Genomic DNA, 18,219 nt, shown 5'->3' on the forward strand with positions numbered 1-18,219 from the left:
ATTAGTTCACGTTCAACTGAAAATTACCACAGCTTTACTCCCTGTCAAGCCATCCTAGGTGTATAATCTGACTTTCTTCTTTCTCATGAACACAATCAGAGTTATATTAATAAATATCCTGACACATCCGAGCTTTATAATGGCAGTGAACGTGACCAGTGAGTATGAGCTGAAGAAAGTGCTTCCATCCATCATAAACTTACTCCACACTGCTCCAGGAGGGTTAATAAAGGCCTTCTGAAGTGAAGTGATGCATTTGTGTAAGAAAACTATCGAGATTATTATTAATTTGAAGTATATTTGAAGTAAAATATCTTCTGTATTCAACTTAAGAAGAAAGCACAACGGTTCTCGCAGTTCAAAAAGCTTACACTACGTCCTACACCTTCCCTATTCAGTTTACGGAAAAAGCTTAACTGACGCTAGGCCAGTTCTTGGTGGACTTCTGGCAGAAGCTAGATATTTTACTTCATAACTTCTTGTTAAATATGGATTATTTATTTATTTTTTTTACACAAATGCATCGCTTCACTTTAGAAGGCTTTTATTAACCCCCCGGAGCAAAATTGTAAATAGTAGTGAATGCAAACGCTCCTTCCCAAAGAAGATTTTCAGTACATGGTTACTTAAATTCTGTAAATAAACTAAAAGAGTTTTAATTTGTTGAGGAAGTAACTTTTTAATTTCAAGTGCTTTCTATGCTGTTGCACAGACAAGATAGCTTTTTTAACAAACGTTTACAAATTAGTCTTTATTACGGAAGTAGTTTGTTTGAAAGCTTTGAAGAGCGCTGATGCTGCAAGGGCTGTGATCATGTTAGTTATGGTTGACCTAAATGCCAGCAAAGAATTAAAATGACAGTACAAGAAAACACACATTATTCCAAATTCCATGTTCACAACCATTCCATTCTAGATACTTTTTGGTGATGAATTGTTGAACTCTCATAGAGATTAAAAGACACAATTTTTCTACTTTCTACAACTAAAGTTTATTTTAAACAGATAAAATGAGGCAAAAAAAAAAAAACACAAAAAAACTAGGAACTAGCATTTTTAAATGTTTTACTCTAATTCTATCATGCAAGTTCATAAATGATACTTGCATGTCACCATATTTTGAGAAACATTTTATTTTGGAAGTATTTTATTTAGGCACAATTTTTGAACATCTTTCAAGCTATGATTTATAGTGGAACTAATAGGGTGCTATTTTGAACACTAAAAGGCTTCCCTAAAGTGTGTCATTATCTCAGACTATATAGGACAGCAGAACAGACTCTCTGAACTGTGATGGAGGATGGTTAGCAAGCTTTTTCATCAAGTTTGATCAAATATCCTCTTGCCACTCTCAGGGTCTGAAGTTGCTGTGTAACACTCCTCCTCTGGGCTTTCAGAACCTGACGTTTGTGAACGAGACACACACCGGGTAAGTGCACATCCTTCACTCGACTCAAGCCCTCCCCATCCGGGCCATTAAAATAACAATGCATCTCTCAACTCCAGCTTCAAACTGCTCAGGTGTAATTACTGTTTGCGTTTCTGACTCACAAGCCTGGCACATGTACTTCAGTCGTGAAATAAAGAGCCCTAGAATTTTTTTTTTTACATCGCAGACCCACAGACGAGTGCAGTTCTACAATCCCGCTACCCTTTTTTTAAAAGGGTCGCCTTTTTGTACACTTTTGTCCATGCACACACCAGAACTAGGGAGGATACTTTTAAGCTGCAGCTTACAAAGCACAAGCTATTCATTTAATGTAGGTCAGCTAGTCAAACTACTGTTTTGAAAAAGTACTTGACTTCAAGTTATTAACAGAAAGTAGCTAACTACATTGAAGCTACTTAAAGGGTTAGTTCTCGCTCTTCTCCCTTTTCCCACAAATCAGATCGGAAAGGCATTCATTTTTAATTAAAATGAAGAAAATATTTGAAAAGTTGAAATAAAGTGCCTAACAAGTGTATATAATAAACTCTTTATTAGGTTGGCAATAGATTTGCTCCTCTCTGATTAGTTGCTGCCAACTGTCTGTTGCCCTGATTAGTTGCCCTGTGTCTCATCAGGTTGCCCGTTGACGGCAACATTGCTCAAAAAGTTGCCACGTGTATCATCACCTTAAGTATTGGCCTGCTCCTGCGTCAGCATCACACGCATGAGTCGTGCTGCTCAACTGTAGCGTCTGCCAATACTGTGTCGGCGTTCTGATGTAGAATTTAATGTGAGTTTAAGAATTTAATGTAAGTTTACATATAATTTGGAATGATCTTTATAGCCATACTGAAAACGACAATAGATAATTCACCTCAGATCTTGAAAATAAGGGAAACTAGAACGTTTAAATTGTAAACTCAGTATACAGTTATGGGTAAAGTTACATTTAAAAGTAGTGCATTGCTTTACTAGTTATTTGAAAAAAAGTAATCAGATTACATAACTAATTTGTTGGCCCCAACACTGCAAGTGTATTCTATGACAAAGATTCTTTTAGTCACTCACTATGCAGACCTGCCAACATGTACGCATTTTGCATAGTGTGTATGCATTTTGACCTCAAAGTACGCAGGTACGATTTGTCACTCTAAACCACGCAAAAACCTGGCTCTGTGCACCCTTGCTTTTCGTAAAAGCAACCCGTCTCTGTGAAGAAAGATTCCCTGGTATTTGATGAATGTTGTAAGCTCTGACTTTATATAGATATGAGGTTGGAAGGACCTGATCCAACCAAGCGGCTGGTCATGACATGCCCTTGGTAGATTTTGGCAAAATAAATCATATAAACAAACAAAAAAATAAAAGACAAATTTTGGATCAGAACTCAGATGATGATGATGCTGATGCTGAATGCATATTTTTCCAAAAAAATAAAATTGGTTTAATTCTTTTAGAGTCTTTATCAACTGTTATGGACCTTACAAAGCGATCTCCTTTTTGTTGTAACCATGGAGAGGAAGGGCATGCAGAAACTTGTACAAAACCATCAAAATGCAGTAATTGCACAGGCAACCACTCAGCTTCATCAAAAGATTGTAAGACAGGAGCATCGCTGGCCAGCACAGAGGTGAACTGGATGTCCCTGAAGACCGGTGGATGCCAGGCGAACTGAATCGCATAGCTGAGTCTGATGGTCTGGGTGAGTCAGCAAGACAGGCTAGGGAGTGATAGCCAGGCCCCTAGAAACTGTACAAGCAGGACCACAGATGTACTTGCAGTGGGGCAGCGAATTGAAACACAGGGACCAGACTCGGATGGCATAGCGGCCCTGAGTGTGCATTGCAACACTTGCCTGGTTCCACGATTGGGCAGAGGGTGCGTGAGAAGGATTGGTTGCATCCTCGAAGCGCACACTGTACACAGGGAGTGATGCAGTCATCATGTCCTGAAGAGCTCTCCCCTCCATATCTGGGTCACCTGTCTCAGGGCTGCTAGCTCTGGGTGGAGGCTGCTGCTGAGGCTGAGCAGGTTGCAAGGTGGTGCCCTCTGCGAAGAGTGGGCAGAGGGACTGCAGCCGGCGGTCAGGTGGAAGCAGCAGCTGGCCACCGGGGCAGAATATGTTTAATCACCTCTGTCTGCTTTTCGACTGCATCACCGAAAAGACCATCCTGGGAGATGGAACCGATACTTGTCGGCCTCCCGCATGTCTGCCAGGTTCAGCCAGAACCTTAAACGCCTTGGCCTGGCAGACCAGAAGGAGCACCATGGCATGCAGGGCAGAGGCAGCCTCTTCAGCAGCTCTGTAAACCTTGCCTGTGAGAATGGACTTGCAGGCCTTGGATGGGAGACATGGATTACCCCTCCAGGAGGTAGCGGGCTTTGAACACAATTGCATCGCAAAATAGGAAATAGTGCAGCCTGCAGTGTGCACTCACTCTCATTGAAGGTGCAACAATACTCTTTCTCTACGGTTTAAACAGCAATAACTCACTGAAGGCACAACCACACTCTTTCTCAATGCTGCATGAACAGCAGGAAATGCTGAGAGATCGCGAACACCTCTGCAGCGTGTCACACCAACACCGGTAGAAGAAGCTTCTTCCCAAAGAACAGACTCATAGAATTAACACCCTCAGATATTTTGCAGAGCAGGAACAATTGAGCCGCTCAAAGCCAAAACGGTGAACTTTATACCTGCGCTGCGGGCCGGAGCTCGCAATACCAATCTTGCTTGTTGATGTGCATTGGCTCGTTTGGTTTACACTCAAAGGTGATAGGGCTCTCAGACAAGATCCCAATTCGTCAGTACATCTTCTATAACGATTTTTCTATTTGTTATAGAAGAAAAAAAATATGAATGTTATTGAAAGGCGAGTACAATTGTGCATAAATAATTTAAATGGCTGGTCAATTGAAGATGGGTTCAAATTTTATAAAATAATTTTATAAAATAAAATATAAAACAGTTTATATGTTGTAACTATTCATAGAAAGGGAACCTTTGGATATAAAAGTACTGGCAAAATCAAAATGGGGTGCAGATTTCACTGTAGTTTTGCACTTTTACGAAGTGCAAAAGTCAGATCCAGTCAGATTACGAACTTTTAGTCAGATCCAATTTATATTATGGAAGCATTTTATATGGCTCAGCAATGAAATCTTACATACGAATGCTGGATACTATCAAGGGATACATCTGGCCTTAGGAGCTTTTAGGACCTCTCCTGCTCATAGTCTTTATACAGAAGTCAGAACCTTCACTACAGAGCAGATGTCTGAAACTGGCTTTATAATATAATATAACTAAAAGCAAACAAAAGTAAACCAACCTTCTTACAAGTCTTTCTCTCGGATTATCTTTATTTATATGAAGCTAGATATAGATCTATGTTATAGTTAATATTATAAGCTAATATAGAGGTATATTAGACCTTTTGGAAGGAGGATCAAACCTTAATTGAAGAACCTGAGTCATCTTGACTCTGACTTTTTTTTTTTTTTTTTAAATGTTTTATACACTATTCCTTCCTGGGAACTGAAAAGGCCAAATATTGTATCAACCCTGAATCAACACAAAAAGACAATAACACTCTCATGAATTTCAGAAGAATTTTTTGAAGTTAAAATACCATTTTCCTCTCCATAGACCTCTATTCACAGATGGGTATAAAGCAGATAATCGTGTATAGGCTGCAGCAATAATTGGAGATTGATGTCATGGCATGCGAATCCCAGGACAAAGTTCTGTCTTTACAGCTGAAGCTTGTGCTTTACTCCGAGCTGTAGAAAATACAGAAAATGGACAAGAACACAATTTCTTAAAGGGGTGGTTACATGCGATTTCACTTTTTTAACTTTAGTTAGTGTGTAATGGTTGCGGATTGGTGGCATCATCACGCCGGGGCAGGATGTGCTTTATGGCCTCCGTCTGCTTTTGCACTGCCGAGAACTGCTGAGTGAAGTCCACGACAGTGTCGCCGAAGAGGCCGGCCTGGGAGATGGGGGCATCGAGAAAGTGAACTTTGTCGACGTCCTTCATCTCAGCCAGGTCCAGCCAAAGATGCCGTTCCTGGACCACCAGGGTGGACATCGTTTGACCCAGGGCGCGCCGTGACTTTCGTCGCCTGGAGGGCGAGGTCGGTCTCTATGCGCAGCTCTTGCAGCAAACCTGGCTCAGAACTACCCTCGTGCAACTCTTTCAGAGCTTTCGCCTGATGGACCTGCAAGATGGCCATGGCTTGCAGGGCAGAAGCCGCCTGTCCAGTGGCGGAGTAAGCCTTGGCCGCGAGAGCAAGTGCACCGCAATCGCACGCTCCACCTGCGGAATGTCCACGTACCCCTTGGCGGCTCCACCATCGAGGGTAGTGAGAGTGGAGGAGGCAGAAGACCGTAGTCTGGCCGTGTGAGGTTCCATCCACGTCTTCTTGAGCTCCTCATGCACCTCCGGGAAGAACGGCACGGGGGCGGGACGCGGCTGGGAGCTGTGCCACGAACCCAGAAACCAGTCATCCAACTGCGAGCTCTCGGGACACAGTGGAGGGTTCCACACGAGGCCGATGCCCGCGGCGGCCCGGGCAAATATGGCTGTTAGCTCAGAGTCCACCTCCGACTGAACAACCATCCCAGAGGGTGGAAGCTCGGAGTCGTTGTCGCTCTCTGAACCATTCAGCCCACTCCCCAATGCAGCGATTGACATTTGATCCTCCTCCGGAGCGTTGAAAGTGACATGGGGCACCCACTGTGATCCTCAGATCTCCCAGAGCACTAACCGGACCGGCGGCTGCTACAGCTGCTGGCGCTGGGGTAGTGACAGAGGGGACCCTCACTTCTGTGTTAAAGAAGGAGAGTCGCGATCTCAACACCAACATGGACATGCCCTCGCAGTGAGCGCTGACTCAGCGTGCGGTCTACCCAGACACATGAGACGGTGGTCGTGGTCGTGGCCGTCAGAGGAGGTCAGGAAACGACCGCATCCAGAAACACACGGACGAAAAGACATCTTGAAAAAGACGCTGATCGCCCGTGCTTGCTCTTTTAGTTATACACACCAACTGAAGCACACAGGGATGGATGTAGCACCATCCTGTGGGCAGCGCGCTGTCACACCCACCGCTGAGCGTGCTTTCCCACCAGCTGGAGATACACGAGCAGCCACCGGAACAAAACACTGGAAAGCAATTCAAATTGCTATTGAAAGGAACTTGTCCTTAAGCATTTAAAATTGCTGTTTTGCTCTTTTGGTTTTAGAAATTCCGATCGGCTCCGAAGCAAAAGTATGAATGAAGGTGAGTATGCCGGCCCTATTTATACCCGGATGCCGGGGGTACGGTCCTGCATGTAAATCTCACTGGCCAATTCCCATTGGCTTGTTTTGTATCCTTGGAGGTGATTGGGCGAGACCCCATTACATCAGTATCGAAGTAATGTCGAACGTGACTGACTGAATGGGAACTACTATCATGCCTTCCTTGTCAAACTACAATGACTATTAACCACATTTTCCTAAACTGCTTTTAATGTAAATAGACAATGGTTTTATTCAGAGATGTTAAACCAATGTATTAAAAAAAAAAAAAAATCACCTGATTATATTTTAGAATTTCTGTGTAGTATTAACCTTAAAAGTCTTGTTAATTGTATAACTTGTTTATTCTTTTTTCACCATGAAGATAGCTGCTGACATGGCGTTAAAAACAAAGAATCAAACAAATAAATGTATGGGAGTGACAATAACTGAGAATGGCTTCAGTGTTTTTCTGTTAAATTTAGTTAATTTGATATCCATAATCAGTTTGTTTTCTCTGAATGTGGGTATAATCGAACAGACCTATCTATTGATCCATGTTTCCATTCAAAACTTTGATGTGGCATTCTGTATTCGGTACACGAGTGCTCGCGTAAACGCACACACACGCACAGGTTTGTTTTGCTATCAAAATGTTTTTTTCATTCCACTGACTGCATCTCACGTTTTAACCACAAAAACGCATTCTGTGTGAATGGCCCCTCAAACCATTGCTGATAAATCCTGACGTATGGTGATGCAGTCATTGTTTCTCTGAAAAGAAAGAGGGCTCTCATGAAGAAGCATTTCTAACTTCTTAGAAAACACTTTATTAGGCCAAATAAATGGGATTTGGCTCTCCTGCATCAAAACACACAGTGACAGACTCAGTGAGCACCCAGTTTATCTTCTTTTCAATCTCCCCTCACTTTAGAAAGTGTCAGAAGCTGAGCTCTGGAAATCCTGCTGAAGCGTTTAATTCGTCTTGAATTAATAGACACAAATCAGAGCCTTTATTTGGTTGAGCTAATTAACATTTTGGAGCCTGATTATGCTGATAATATGATGTATTCTCCTATTGCTGATTGGTCAGTGATTGTTTTCATTGTCCCAAGGTGAGTGAGACAATATCTGTTTACACAAGGGCTCCTTTTTATTTTGCTAATCGGGTAAAAGGGAGCGAGCGTACTTGACTGAAGTGTTTGTGTGTGTGTGTTTTCAGGTACCGTGGCTGGTTAGTAAGGAGGGTGTGCTGTTTGCTGTTTGTCTGTGGTCGTGAAGTTCACTCCAGCCCTGTTGGAGACAGACGGCATAGAGTCCACAGCAGTGAGAGGTGCGGCTCGTTTGAACACTCTTCTCTGATTAGATGACATGCCACGTCTAGTGAGAGAGGATTCATTTGAGAATTGAGAGGCACTCCCGCTTCCATTGAGATTTAATGCGGTTGTTTTTCTTCTCTGTTAATATAGAAGATTGGTAGCCACTTAATCTGACATTACATTAGCTCGCATGCAGAGATGTAAAAACCTACATGTTTTCAATACCGACCAGTACAGGGGTTTTCAACCTTTTAGATTCCAGGGAATTTCAAATATAATGATTCCCTTTGTGAGATACCTTTCTAACATTTAAAAAAGAAAAAAAAAGAAAAAAGAAAATAGGCCTAACATTTGGATTTGCATTTTTCATCCTTTTGGATTAAATGTTTTTAATATAAACGAACAAATATACTTGATGAATAACTGATTCAATTTTCACATTTGACAGATTTGATTCTCAAGATTTTGAACGAGTGTATTTTTAAAATAAGATTACTTAATGTTAGTATGCTTTTTCCAACAAAAAATGGTCATAATTTAGAAATAAAAGGCATTTTTCCTTCCCTGGTTTTAACCTTCTTATTTGAACGCTGTTTTAAGGGGCGTGTCTGCTGTGAGACTTCAGTGTAAATGCCCACTGCTGTGATTGGCTAACATCTTTGCAATATAAAATAGCTAAGTATTACTCTCTTAAACTTTCAGCATGTTTTTACTATTACAGCTCTCAAGGTTAACTAATCGTGAAACGTGCTGATTATAGCAGGGGTTCCCAAACACATTCCTGAAACCTCCCCAACACTGCATGTTTTCCATGTCTCCTTAATCAAACACACCTGATTCAGATCATCAGCTCATTAGTCAAGACTCCAAGACCTGAAATGTGTCAAGTGCTGGGGAGACTCCAGGAATGTGTTTGGGAACCTTTGGATTATAGCATTACACTTAAATTTATGGTATTCTATTTAGATCGTGGCGAGAAAGGTTGCAGTCATGAACATTAACAGACATGTTGTTGAGTGCATGAAAGCAGTGATCTTGTCATTGCAACTCAATTTCTGCACACTAACGAATGCTTTCATCATAACTAAAACAGTGCAAACTCGATGTAACTAAGAGTTTCTTTAAATAAAACGGTTTTTGCGTGAATCCAGAACTCAGTCACTGATAAACTCACGCTGTTTGATTGACAGCTCCAGTGCCTTCTGTTTGATTGACAGCTCCAGCAATTGCAAAGGGAGCATTCTTTGATTGCTTTCTATATATAATTTAATTACCATTTATTTACATATTTTTTTCTAAGTTTCTTAAAGAAACGTGAAGTTGACCATTAGTCACTGGTTTGAATTACTGATAAATAGACAAAGAACATCTGACTGTACATGAATCATTACACATCAGATCAGGCATTAGAATTAACACAGTTACTCACAGTTACTTTGTTGCATTACTGTCGAGTCCATATCATAAAAGTCTGTTTGCAAAGCCTGCGCCGAAATCCGATTGATTTAAGAATCCACAGTGAAATGTACTGAATACAAATAAATAAAGCTCAACTGAGACATTCACATTGTTGAAAATAAACAACCATATTCCTAGCATTTGGATCCTTTGAAAGGTAATGTTATTTTTAGTCCTGTATCACTCTTCTCTCCTCATCTCACTAACATGCCAGTAGGCGGGGCTAACGTTGCAATGATTGCGTTGATTTCTTCTGCGGAGGCGGCGTTTTAATCATCTGTGACAGATAGGCACATTCCAGGATGAGTCATTCGATGGGCCTGGTGTCAAAAAAAGCTTTTATTGGACAAACAAGGAAGTTTTCAGTTCTGAAACTTAAAGGCTATTCTTAAAGTACTATGACCTCTTATATACCAAAAGCTTGAAGTTGATTTCTCAATTCATGACCCCTTTAAAATAAAATCAAATGGATGCAGATAGTTTAACTATGCCATAATTATTTTTGGAGTGTAAAATATAAATGCAGCATAAAGACCAGTTTATACTGTCTTAGACAAAATAGTAAACATGGTGTTGTAAACATGTTTTGACATGTTTCGTAAGTTTGACATGTTTCGTAAGACATGTTTCGTAAGTTAACTAATTGGCTTTTATTTTATTATTACTCTAAAACCAAAGCATATTATTAAAATATTTAATAAATAATTAGGTAAAATAATTAAACAACCATTTTTTTTATGTCTGCCAATTGCATTTAGATAAAAAAATAAATTAAAAAAAACATTTCAGTTAATTTCAAAATGTAATTTGTATAATACTTATTACACAATTTTTTTCAGAACAGTTTTGACAGATCATATTAACATAAAATACAAATACAACAAAACACTGCACTCACAAAACTGTCAATTTACTGTCTTTACTGTTAAAAATGATGGCTGTCAACAAAATTAATTGCAATGGAATAAATATGTGTCAATAAAATAATCTCAGAATTCCAAAATGTAGCAGAAATTTAAAGGTTCAAAAATGAACCTTTGGTAAGGTCTAAAAGTCCAAAGTTTTCAAATATCAAATGAAGAAATCACCCCATGCATTTCTTGGTCACTAATCAAAGTATTTTTTTTTACCATTTAATTGTCCTTCTGACCCTTCCTGACCCAGAAAGCTGAATGAGTAAGTGTGTTGAAAATTTTTTAAATTTAATGTCTTATGTGAACATTTTAACTTTGACAGCCCTAAAAATACATTTGGTGAAAGATCTTTTTCTGGAGACTCGTAAAAGAGACAGACCTTAATTTAAAAACTTTCGGACTAGTCAGTGGGTTGCTTGAAAGGCTAATCGGTCATGAAGCCCTGTAAACAGTTACAGACCCTGACTGGATGCGTTTACATAAGATGCATTCTTGCATTCAAAAACAATTCAGCAGAGCACTATTGGACAATTAAGTCTCATTCCTACCGGAATGGCATTCATTTTAATGTTGTTGTCAACCATATGCCAAGCTAACTTTTCTTTTTGCTTCTCACCTTGGTTCAACCCTTCTACCACACCCTCCTGCTATTCACCTAACCCAATTTGGGCCCTAACATTTAAATAACCTTTTATAGTCCCAAACAGCATTGGTGTGTTTTTCCACTCTGCAGGCATAAGTGGTGTGTTTGTGTGGTGTTTATGTGATGATCCATCACACAATATCCTCTTTGTTTACTCTGCGGTCTGATATCCTGTGACTCTGTGTGTGTCTTTACCCAGAGTGAGGCAGGCTCTGGTAACGGCATGTTCCCCAGATGAGACCAAGGTGATGGAACTGGTGATGCCTGAAGTCAGAGGTCATTTAGGCAGACTTCTGGCCCTCACACAGACCTTCATCTCCCCCAACTTACTCAGGTCTGAACATAATTCTCATTCTGAAAGCATAACCCTTTTTCATCCTTTTGCAATTAATTCAGCCAGAACCGCTTAATGTTTGAAGGTGGATTTATTTTTTATTTTTTTAAACTTAACTAATAGAATGTTCAGCATTCAAATTGTAACAGAAATGGAAAAATGTTCAACCTTTCTTTAGGTTAAAAAATATCCCTTGGTAAGATGCAAAGTTCCACATTGAAAATCTGAGATTTAAAATCCAATTTTTGGATTTTGAAAAGTTCAAGGATTTGTCAAATGAAGAAATTTTCAACTCATTAAAACTTGGGACATTGACCACGTGAACTCATTTGTACAAGTATTTTCAGCACTTCAATCGTCTTTGAGGGGTGTGTTTTTTTTGTTTTTTTTTAATAATCCATGTAGCTTTTTAATTAATAAGAGGTCCTGAAGGCTGCCTAACTGTTGTATATGATTACAAAGAACTTAAAATATAGTATAGCTTTTAATGAAGGGCAGCGTGACATTCTTTAGGACACTGCTGTCACGTCAGTTACTGTATCCCTCTGCAGATAGATATTTTGAACTTTTTATTGATGTCTCCCCAAACTCTTTCAGGATGGTGAGCTGGATGCTGCTGAAGTTCTTCAGTTTCATGTTCTGCAATGTACAGATCAACCTCAACCAGCTGGCAGCTTTACACCGCGCCACACGACTGGTAACCACATATTCAGCCTTTATTTCTTCACCCCATTCTCTCATATCACTCACTTTCCTTCCCTGTAGGCATCCTGTGGTTCATGGATCGCGTGCTTTCATTCTTCCTGTATTTCATTAGCCTTTACTGCTGTTCTTCTTCACCGCTATTTCTCTTCAAGTTCCTCTTTTTTTATATATATTTTTTTACATTTGCAGTTTCTTTTCTGACCCAAACTCAGTTATTCTCGATTTCACTGTATGATATTGTGATTTAAATATATGAAGCTGAAGGCTGCTCTCTATATCAAAATGCTCTTTTTGTGTGTGCCTCTCTCTTTCTCCCTCTCTCAACCTATTGCTCCATTTATCCTGTTTACACATTTATTTTTATTGCAGTCAGGTTTTCCACCTCAGGCTTTTGGTCACACATAATCCTTTATATGGGAGTAAAAGCACATTTTGAAAGCTTTTTGTAGCATTTGATTGTGTGATTCTTTCATTTGGTGCAAGTGTAATATGAAACACAATATCAGAGAACCGATTAGACCTTATCAAGCGTCTGATTTTATAAGCAATTAAACATGCATTCTGCAGCAAAACCAAAAATCATATCTTTGGCCTCAGTCTATGTGCATGACTCCTGAAAGTATTGAGCCCACCTGCAGATCAGATACTTGCCGCCCACCTGAATAGCACTAAAACATTTCTGCACCACTCAGTTTAACTCCACGAAAAGACAGTTTGAAAGATTCAGTATGTATAATGCAAAAATCCTGTTCATTATCAGCATTGTTGCCTTGTTTTAAATATATATTTTTAGGCTGACATGAATATCTCATGTGAGTGTAGATGATTTGTTCTTTAATTTCTTTTTTTTTTTTTTTTTTAATAGACATCTTATTTTCAGATCATCAGTCATCAAAGCTCAGTAAACACTGCAGGTGTCATGATGGTCAAAGACACTGAGATGTACCTTTTAATTTTTATCTAAATGATTGCTCACTAAAAAACCCTCACAGTCATTTCATGTTTGATCTGACACAAAGTGATGAAGTTGGTGAGTTTACTTTTAATTAGTCTTCCCATTAGCACTGCTTCTTGCTGGTGTGATTTTATATTTTATATATTTAAATCATATTTTGTATTTTTTTTTTGTCCCCTATCTCTAGTGAACAACAGTTTTTTTGCAACTGAAGTTTTTTGAAATTGAGTCTCTGTTTTCTAGGTATACATACTTTATGGTGGAATATTTTGGGTAGAATACTTAAAGGATTAGTTCACTTCCGAATTAAAATTTCTTGATTATTTACTCACCCTCACATCATCCATGATGTTTACAGTATGTCTTTCTTTCTTCAGTCAAAATTAAATTAAGGTTTTTGAGGAAAACATTCCAGGATTTTTCTCCATATAGTGGACTTCAGTGATTTAAAGGTCCAAATTGCAGTTTCAATGCATCTTTAAAGGGCTCTATTCATTAGGAACGAAAGGATGCCACATTGTTTGATGGAAATGAAAATTATCAACCTATCGAGGACTGAATTCAAAGACACATGACAATCAAAGTGAAAAATTATGCATCAGGCTAGTCCATTATGCTGAAATTTCATTGCAGCAACTCAAAATGGTACTCAGTAGTTTGTATGGCCCCCACGTTCTTGTATGCATGTCTGACAATGTCGGGGCATGCTCCTAATGAGACGATGGATGATGTCCTGGCGTATTTCCTCCCAGATCTGGACCAGGGCATCACTGAGCTCATAGACAGTCTGAGGTGCAACCTGGCGGCGTTGGATGGACTGAAACATAACGTCCCAGAGGTGTTCTATTGGATTTAGGTCAGGTGAGCGTGGGGGCCATTCAATGGTATCAATTTTTTCATCCTCCAGAAACTGCATGCATACTCTCGCCACATGAGGCCGGGCATTGTTGTGCACCTGGAAGAACCCAGTAGGACCCACTGCACCAGCGTAGGGTCTGACAATGGGTCCGAGGATTTCATCCCGATACCTAAAGGCAGTCAGGGTGCCATTGTCTAGCCTGTAGATACCTCCATGGCTTTGCCTCCCCAGACCATCACTGACCCACCACCAAACCGTTCATGCTGAACAATGTAACAGGCAGCATAACGTTCTTCACGGCTTCTCCAGATGCTTTCACATCTGTCACAAGTACTAAAGGTGAACCTGCTCTCATCTGAAAAGCACAGGGCGCCAGTGGCGGACCTGCCAATTCTGGAGTTCAATGGCAAATGCCATTTGATCTCCACTGTGCCGGGCAATGAGCACAGGGCCCACTAGAGGACATAGCGCCACCCTCATGAAGTGTGTTTCTGATTTTTGGTCAGAGACATTCACACCAGTGGCCTGCTGGAGGTCATTTTGTAGGGCTCTGGCAGTGCTCATTCTGTTCCTCCTTGCATAAAGGAGCAGATACTGGTCCTGCTGATGGGTTAAGGACCTTCTATGGCCTTCTCCAGCTCTCCTAGAGTAACTGTCTCCTGGAATCTCCTCCATGCTCTTGAGACTGCTGGGAGACGCAGCAAACCTTCTGGCAATGGCACGTATTGATGTGCCATCCTGGAGGAGTTGGACTGCCTGTGCAACCTCTATAGGGTCTAGTTATCGCCTCATGCTACCAGTAGTGACACTGACCCTAGCCAAATGCAAAACTACTGAAAAACAGTCAGAAAAGATGAGTAGGGAAAAAAATTTCAGTGGCCTCCACCTGTAAAACTATTGCATTTTTGGGGGACGTTTCATTGTTGCCCATCTAGCAACGAAGGCTCGCTGAAGGCTTTAACACAAAGCAGGCTCCTCTTATTTTAGTTTATTAAGAATGAGAATATAGACAGATATTGAGATCTCTTTAATACTTTTAGAATTACAGGCACTCAGACAGTAATGTTCAATTGTGTTGATAGAAAAAACAAGATCCATTTCACTATTGAAAATGTGTACCAATTTACTCATGGAGGCATGGAGGCATTGAGTAATTTGGTACACAAGGAGAAATGCAAACTTTGGGCGAAAAACACAAGAAGTAATTCTGACCCCCACTGCTACAAAATATTTTTAGCATTTATGTTTGTCTTCTGGGAAAAAAAATAAATAAAAATTGAGCAAATGGGAAAAAGCAAAAAGGAAAGTTTCTGAAATTTGGTTGATTTTGACACGAAATTACCGAAATGTGTTTATGTCTGAGAACCTTTTATACATCTTTTATACACATACTTAACTGCAGATACTGAAATGACACAATTATTGAGTGGTACAGTACAATTATTTTGAGTGTCCCTTATTCTGTCCCTTATTTTCCTATAAAGTACTACGAACTGTAGTAGATTTTTTTTTTTTTTTTAGAAAATGATCAATTGTTTCATTAGGTAAGACCCTTATTCCTCGTCTGGGATCATGTAGAGCCCTTTGAAGCTACATTGAAACTGCAGTTTGGACCTTCAACCCATTGGTAGCCATTGAAGTCCACTATATGGAGAAAAATCCTGTAATGTTTTCCTCAAAAACCTTAAGTTCTTTTTTTAACTGAAAAAAGAAAGACATAAACATCTTGGATGACATGGGTGTGTGTAAATTATAAGGAAATTGTAATTGTGAACTAATCCTTTGAGATGTTGATGTGTTAAGATGAACAATGTTTTTGCTGTCATAGGGCTATTGTGGACTTTAACCTGTGCTCTTGGGTCTCAGTGTTTGTTAAATAAGAAGGCACCAGTTTGGGGATATTAGCACAATTGGTACAAAGGGTCTAGAAACACAAAGTGCCATTTTCTGAAGTACAAAAAAAGTTCATTTACAGGTTCATTTTCAAGTGCACACTTAGCACTGAACTTTATTTCTCCCTGTGCTGAAGTGTCCTCTAATTTTGTCCGTGTGTGTAGAAGGCGCCGATGGTCTATGTGTGTGTTCGCCAGAGCAGCATCGATCAAGCTCTCATTTGTCTGACTCTTTTCTGCCACAACTTGAGGGTTCCCTACACCATTTATCCAAACCACGTCCGGCAAACCTGGCTAAGGTATATACATACACATGCTCAGAATTCAAAACACTCACCATGGAGCACCCACAGTTGCATAGTTTGCTTAGAAATCTTCTTACCATGTACTCCCACAGTTCATTTCCCTACCTTCCCTCTAATAGTGTAAATTTACATCGCAGCTCTGTGTCAGTCGCACTGCTATTGTTAAAAAGAACATTCTTGTTCATTAGTTTCATTCTAGTTTGGTGCAAGCACAGCAGTTTCCAAAGCGCAGTGCACTTATTCAGTCTGTTACACAACCAACGGAAGCACCTGTACGCATTTAACAGGGCATAATGGTTTGGTAAGTAATGAAACGTACAATTCTTAAAGAATCATGACATAGAGTGCTGGAAACAGCAGTCGACCGCGGCGAGGGAGTGGTGGGGGTAAATAGTTTCCTCCTGCAGGTAACGGAAGACTTCGACTCCAGGCCGTGGGGAAGTTAGTGCTTTGTTTACAAGGCTACATCAATAATTACTTAATAGCTGTTTATACAAATTGCCCTGTCAGTAATTGTTAATGTATTTATGATATGCTTATGGTGCAATGCTTGATTGATTGTCACTGGATGTGAGCACACATGAATACAAATTTAATGAAAAGTTCACACTTTACATTTTCTAAAAAAAAAAAAAGCAAATGTGCCTCAAATTCACTGGGGAACAAAACAAACAAACATGATTGTTCTTGCTCTTTTGAAAGGAGAGTCAAATATGTTGTTGACCAGTGGTTCTCAACCTTTTCGACTTAAAGGCACCTCATTGTCCCACAAAATATTTGAAGCCCCCATTATAGGCTAAGATACTTTTATCTGTTCAAAGCTGCTTGTTTTCCAAGTTTATTCACACAAACTAGGAGTATGTGTGTGTATATATATATATATATTATATAATTTAAATTTTTCCATAGCTATATATATGAGACCACTCCAAGTTCAGAAATCAATGTTAAGTGGTCTCTTAATTTTTTCCATAGCTGTATATATATTATATACCACAATTCATTTGGCCATTCCATAAGTAACAGGAACTGTATGTATGTACTAATAAATTATTAACTGATCTCCATTTAAGTAATCTTTCAGCCTCCTTTGAGGTTTGCTGAGGCCCCCTAGTGGGCCCTGGGCCCTTTTCCACTAAAATACTCTTGACAGTGTTCCCTGCTGTTGTGTCATTAAATGTCAGTTATGTGATGCTACCAAATTTATGTTCTAGAGGTGTTGTGAGCTTAGTCTGAATTGAATCTGATGACTGTGAGGTGAAATGATAAAAAGACTAAAAGCATTGTTAATGGAATCGTTAAGGGAACCAGAATCAGTACAAGAAATTGGGGTTGGATCAAGACTCGTTGATTTCTTTGATTTCCATTCCTATTCTCAATTCTAAGCTTCCCAGACCTTTTGAATTTTGCTGGTTTCTGGATTCTTAATTCATAACAATACAGCAGCAGCAAAAAAAAAAAAAAAAAAAAAAAAGTGGAAAATGGTCATTTTACGTGGATGAATCAGTAAACACAATTTCAGGCACAAGCAAGGACCTTATCCACTAAACAACAGTCTACTCATGACTCAATTACCTGCGATCTGCCGGCGACACAATTATAAGGGTCGTGCATTAAAACGTAGCTGGTATTCATCAACATTTCTGACACCTTTGTTGTAGGTGTTAGAAAGTATCTCATAAAGTGCCATTATGAAATATGTGCTTGTCCTGCCTTTTTTTTATTTTTATATATATTAAACAAAGCAGGAAATGTACATACATAACAGAATTTGGATATTAAACAAAACAGATATTTGTACATTAGTTCAATATTGCAAAATATTTAGCAATTCTGAAGGATCATGTGACATTGAAGACTAGAGTAATGATGCTTAAATTTAAAGCTGCAGTCTGGGTTTTTTTTTTTTTTTTTTCTTTGCCGCCATCTCTGTTTGAAACCTGCAATTGTAGTCATATGCGGAACAGTTATCGTGTGTTGTGCCTCAGCACAGCTCGTCAGCGCGGATGAATCTAATGCTTGCTGTCAGTCACTGGATACTACACTTCAGAATCATAGATTCTACATCTTGAAAGTGACCAATATAAGATTTTTCACTGGAAAATATCATCTGAACAAAT

At 39.5% G+C, this 18,219-nt stretch overlaps 1 protein-coding gene across 1 annotated transcript in view; it reads left to right on the plus strand.

Moving 5' to 3' along the window:
• Window positions 1-18,219, plus strand: part of gpat2 (glycerol-3-phosphate acyltransferase 2, mitochondrial) — a 73,516-nt gene that overhangs the window by 8,154 nt on the left and 47,143 nt on the right. Inside the window, exons 3-7 of the mRNA XM_067393819.1 lie at window positions 1,355-1,428; window positions 7,938-8,048; window positions 11,249-11,383; window positions 11,981-12,080; window positions 15,960-16,093. Coding sequence (XP_067249920.1) covers window positions 1,355-1,428; window positions 7,938-8,048; window positions 11,249-11,383; window positions 11,981-12,080; window positions 15,960-16,093 — 554 coding nt within the window. The remainder of the gene's footprint in view (window positions 1-1,354; window positions 1,429-7,937; window positions 8,049-11,248; window positions 11,384-11,980; window positions 12,081-15,959; window positions 16,094-18,219) is intronic.

Source organism: Chanodichthys erythropterus, chromosome 9 (genome assembly GCF_024489055.1).
Source record: "Chanodichthys erythropterus isolate Z2021 chromosome 9, ASM2448905v1, whole genome shotgun sequence".
NCBI classification, from domain to species: Eukaryota; Metazoa; Chordata; class Actinopteri; order Cypriniformes; family Xenocyprididae; genus Chanodichthys; species Chanodichthys erythropterus.